Source organism: Procambarus clarkii, unplaced genomic scaffold, assembly GCF_040958095.1.
Source record: "Procambarus clarkii isolate CNS0578487 unplaced genomic scaffold, FALCON_Pclarkii_2.0 HiC_scaffold_116, whole genome shotgun sequence".
Taxonomy (NCBI): Eukaryota; Metazoa; Arthropoda; class Malacostraca; order Decapoda; family Cambaridae; genus Procambarus; species Procambarus clarkii.
The window spans coordinates 34,509-39,356 of record NW_027189149.1 but is presented as its reverse complement, the minus strand read 5'-3'; the positions used below and the strand labels follow the sequence as shown (position 1 = coordinate 39,356).

The 4,848-nt window shown below is 48.4% G+C and overlaps 1 protein-coding gene across 1 annotated transcript; it reads right to left on the bottom strand.

Annotated features, from left to right (window-relative positions):
• Positions 1-3,519: 3,519 nt before the first annotated feature.
• LOC138360617 (histone H3) lies at positions 3,520-4,157 on the bottom strand. Its single transcript, XM_069320308.1, has one exon. The coding sequence runs from the start codon at positions 4,155-4,157 to the stop codon at positions 3,747-3,749; it is 411 nt and encodes a 136-aa protein (XP_069176409.1). The 3' UTR covers positions 3,520-3,746.
• Positions 4,158-4,848: the final 691 nt, after the last annotated feature.

Sequence of the window (4,848 nt, the reverse complement as noted above, 5' to 3'; positions counted from 1 at the left end):
GACACAGGGCGCAAGCACGTGCTGTGACCCCACCTGGGAGGAAAGGACGAATACCCCACTGCACTTTCACCGCACAGGGGGTAGGTCCCGGCCTGAAGAGGAAGAAATGTTTAGCAGAGGAGAGAAAGAGTGCTATACACGGCAATACACATTACGTAAGTTAGGCCATCCAGCTGTCCCTGGTTTTATTCAGGGTGGCAGTACGGGTTGGCCCACTAGGGTAATGTATCTTTGCACGTTATATCACTGATAGAGCTGTAACATAAACCGTGAACACGCCGAGAGGAAGAGCCGTCGTTGCCTGAAAAAGAGGTGTGTGCCAGTTTGCCTGGGTGTTGCCTTGGATGGAAGATGGCTGTGATAAGGATGTGGCCCCAGGTAGGGTTACCACGAGAGTATGCTCGTCTGGGCCGACCAAGCGGCCCTGACCTTGCAAGTTAGCAACAGGTGCTACTAGCGCTCTGCATCTCTGGCTGTTGTTAAATCGATGCTGTTGGATCACTGTGGTGGTTGTGATGTCAGATGCCTCAAAACGGTGGTCCCATGTAACTGCAATAATGCAGAGGCAGGTGGTTGCAGGTGCGGGGGCGCTCAAACAGCGTATCGCCTAGATCTCACTGCGAGCGCGACGTGCTGCTGCTTCCGTTGCCAATGAAAAAGCCGGCTTTGCCGGCTTTGATGTCCATAGGGAATGGAAAGGATGGGGGAGGTAGAGGGATGGGGAGATGAAATTCAGGAAGAGGATGCGGGTGTAGAGAGAGAGGAGGTTTGAAAGTTCGGTGGCCTGTCCACCATGGGTTGACATTTTTGTATGTGTTGTTTGTTTGCGTGTGTGTTATGTTGGGTTGTCAGTACATTGGCTGGGGGGGCTAGTGTTTGTGACCTTGTTGGTGTCCTAAAGCACTAGAGCCGATGGAGTTGGCTGAAGGAGGCTAATCTTAGAAACATCAGGGTAGTTACACTTCTGACGCCACGACAAATGGTTTTTTGGTTTTATATTTTTTTTTGTAGGTGTTTTATTTATATATATTTTTTTTTTTTTTTTTTTTTTTTTTTTTTTTTTTATTATTTTTTTTTTTTTTTTTATTTATTTATTTATTTATTTATTTATTTTTTTTTTTTTTTATATTTATTATTTTTTTTTTCTTTCTTTCTTTATTCTTCATATGGTGTAGATTGGGTCCGGGATGGGCCACTCATCTGGATCGTCTGGCAGACCGCTTAGTATCTGAGGGCTTGGGAAGGCCTCATCATGGATATGTCTGATCACTTTTTGTTGGAGAGTGATTCTTCTGGTTCTGTGTGGTGGTTCGTGGATCTCGTAGTCGCTGGTGGTGTTTTCTGCTACGAAGGGATCTTCTGGGTCTGGGACATACATGTTCTTCATACGGTACAGCTGTCTTCTGGCCAGGTAGCTGAGCCTAATGTTCATTGGCTTCATGTTGAGCGTCTCATGGATCAGGTCGGTTCTCACCCTGTCCCTCAGAGTCAGGCCCTCTGCAAAGCGAAGTGCTTTGTTTTGTAATCGTTGTAACTTCAACATGTTGGATTTGTTGGTGAGGTTCAGGGGAACGTATGGGTATTCCAAGCTAGGCCTTATGATCATTCTGTACAGGTGGAGCTTGATGTGGGATGGGGCTTGGTTGAAACGGAAGAGCCTCGCCAGTGAGCCCCGGGCCATCGCTGTCTTCTGGGATACGTACTGGGAGGAGTTGAGTAGCCTGTTGAAGTTGTAACCGAGCACTGTGTTGGAGTTTGAGATGGCTATGGGTTCACCCCTGATTCTTATTCCCCCCTCATTTTCAATTGAGAAGGCCATACAGCCGACAGTGCTTAATTGAATCTTTTCTGGGTTAGTGGTGATCCTCCATTTCCTTTCCCAGTTAGCAGTCCTTGCTAGTTCTACGTTTGCCTTACGGGTTGCAGTTGCGTGTTTGGCCGCTTGGCTGCTAGGGTTAGATGTTATTACGTGTGTTACGTCGTCCGCAAATTGCACGATAATGGTGTCCCTATACTCTGGTTGGGGCAGGTCATTTACAAAGATGTTGAAGAGAACCGGGCTCAAGCATGATCCTTGGGGGACTCCAGCTGTTGGGGTGAAGGCTGCGGCCTCGTTTGCCTTGAAGCTGGGGGTAACTTGCCTATTCTTAAGGAAATTACTGATCAGCCTGAGGAGGGTCCAGTTTTGCGCTGGTAAGTCTGCTAATTTGTACACCAGACCATCGTGCCACAGGCTGTCGAAGGCCTTGTGTACGTCCCTCGTCGCAATCAAGGCTACCTGTTTTTGCCGGCCCGCAGATCGAGCTTCGTGTTATATACCCCGCTCAGGATCAAGGGAGTCCGCCACTGACCAATCAGCGCGCTCCGCCACGCGACCCGCTCTGAGCTGAGTCGCGAGCGGGATATAAAAGGAAAGCTCGACTCGCGCAAAAGTTCATTATTGTATCGCAACGCCAGCCAGCACGAGCATCATCATGCCACCCAAGGCATCTGGAAAGGCTGCCAAGAAGGCCGGAAAGGCCCAGAAGGCCATTGCCAAGGGCGATAAGAAAAAGAAGCGCAGGAGGAAGGAGAGCTACAGCATCTACATCTACAAAGTGCTGAAGCAGGTCCACCCCGACACTGGTATCTCTTCCAAAGCCATGTCGATCATGAACTCGTTCGTGAACGACATCTTCGAGCGCATCGCTGCCGAGGCTTCTCGCCTGGCCCACTACAACAAGCGTTCCACCATTACCAGTCGGGAGATCCAGACGGCTGTAAGGCTCCTGTTGCCCGGAGAACTGGCCAAGCACGCCGTCTCTGAAGGCACTAAGGCCGTCACCAAGTACACCTCCTCCAAGTAAACGGCTTACTTACTGCCCTGTGGTGGTGGCTTGGCCTCAAACCAACAAACTCGGCTCCATTGGAGCCACACTTTAATTTCTAAAGAGATTGTGAGTGTTAGACACCAATACTATTATAACAAAAACCTCTGTCACTGAAAGCAAATAGCTATAAAATGAGAATATTTATGAAACTGTCTGTGTGTGTTTCTCTCTCTCAGTCTCTGTCTGTCTGTCTGTCTGTCTGTCTGTCTCTGTCTCTGTCTCTGTCTCTGTCTCTCTCTCTGCATGTCTCTCTCTCTCTCTCTCTCTCTCTCTCTCTCTCTCTCTCTCTCTCTCTCTCTCTCTCTCTCTCTCTCTCTCTCTCTCTCTCTCTCTCTCTCTCTCAACACACATATAAACACTCGGTATCTTTTTTCTAGAGATTAGAGATTCATTGTTATGTTCCACATTAGGATTACTATGCAGGCCACCCTCTTAAGGTTTGAAAATGTCAAGAAAACGGTTAATTTAAAATGTCATCTCCTAACTTAACAGATTAAGCCAGAGGACCAAAAACAGAATAAAACAGGACAGGACAGTATGTCACTTATACAAGCTGCTTTTATTTCTAGTACAGTATGACAATTTTTTTTTTTTTTTTTGGGGGGGGGGGGGAGGATCCTTGGCAGTGCATAAGAATGAAAAGCGACGGCGTTTTGTTTGTAAGAGGACAGGTTGTACTACAAATGACTTGATTTATTGATATCACGTGTACAGTGTATGTATGACACCTAAATTATTGTATTTATTTATTTATTATATGTATAGATGAAGGTTAATTCATATGACTGATGCTAGGAATGTCTGAAATCTCCTTAGAAGGATATTTTGGCCCTGAGAAGGGCCAAGTTTGGTGTATACTAGGGTGGTCGTTTTAGCTTATGCACGCTCTCCACGGATACGGCGAGCAAGCTGAATGTCCTTTGGCATGATGGTGACACGCTTGGCGTGGATGGCACAGAGGTTAGTGTCCTCGAAGAGACCGACCAGGTAAGCCTCGGATGCCTCCTGTAAAGCCATGACGGCAGACGACTGGAAGCGAAGATCGGTCTTGAAGTCCTGGGCAATCTCGCGCACCAGACGCTGGAAGGGAAGTTTCCTGATGAGCAACTCTGTGCTCTTCTGGTAACGACGGATCTCACGCAGGGCGACCGTTCCGGGCCTGTAACGGTGAGGCTTCTTCACGCCCCCTGTGGCAGGAGCAGACTTGCGTGCTGCCTTGGTGGCCAGCTGCTTACGAGGAGCCTTGCCTCCCGTGGACTTGCGAGCAGTCTGCTTGGTGCGAGCCATGGTGAACAACTGTGGTTTGTGATGGCCGGATTAACGGATTAAAAAGTCCATAGAGCTGGCAAGCAGGGGATGGAAGAACGGGGCGAGGTTGCAGAAATCTTGAGCAAGGATCTGGAGATGAGGTGAAGAGGGGAGATGAAAGATCGGTGGCCCAACCACCGTGGATTTGAGCTTGATCAGATGAAAGTAGAATTGAGTGGGGTGTCATTTGCAATACACACAGAGGCCGGGAACGCAAGCAGCTGGCAGTGGAGGTTTGATGTCAGATGATGTTAAGTCAGTTCTTTAGGAGTCTTCTTTCTTGTTGATTTCACCAAACTTTGATCGTTGTTCTTTTTTTTTGGGCTTGTCGGTCTTGGTGGTCACGGTTCGTGTTGATGCTTGAAGGTGATCTTTCCTTGGGGGTGATGGTGTACCGACAGATACGTCCTCATCCGATTCATCAGATGAGTGAGGAGCAGGGGTGTTGACACGCTGGGGTAGATTTCTTGAAGGTTGGGTTCTTGAGGGTTGATGTCTTGAAGGTAGAGTTCTCGGAGGGTGTGTAACAGCGGTAGGTACTGCAGCAGAAGGTGCTGCATAGTCGGTACCCTCTATAGGGTCACACCAAGGGTCGATAGCAGCGAAATTCGCCACTGAGACGGGTGAAGGGACAGCAGCAGCTGGAGAAGCGTGTGGAGCAGGAGCTGAC

What these genes read in the sequence shown, in the direction of transcription:
- LOC138360617 (XM_069320308.1), bottom strand. Translation starts at nt 4,157, where the DNA reads ATGGCTCGCACCAAGCAGACTGCTCGCAAGTCCACGGGAGGCAAGGCT.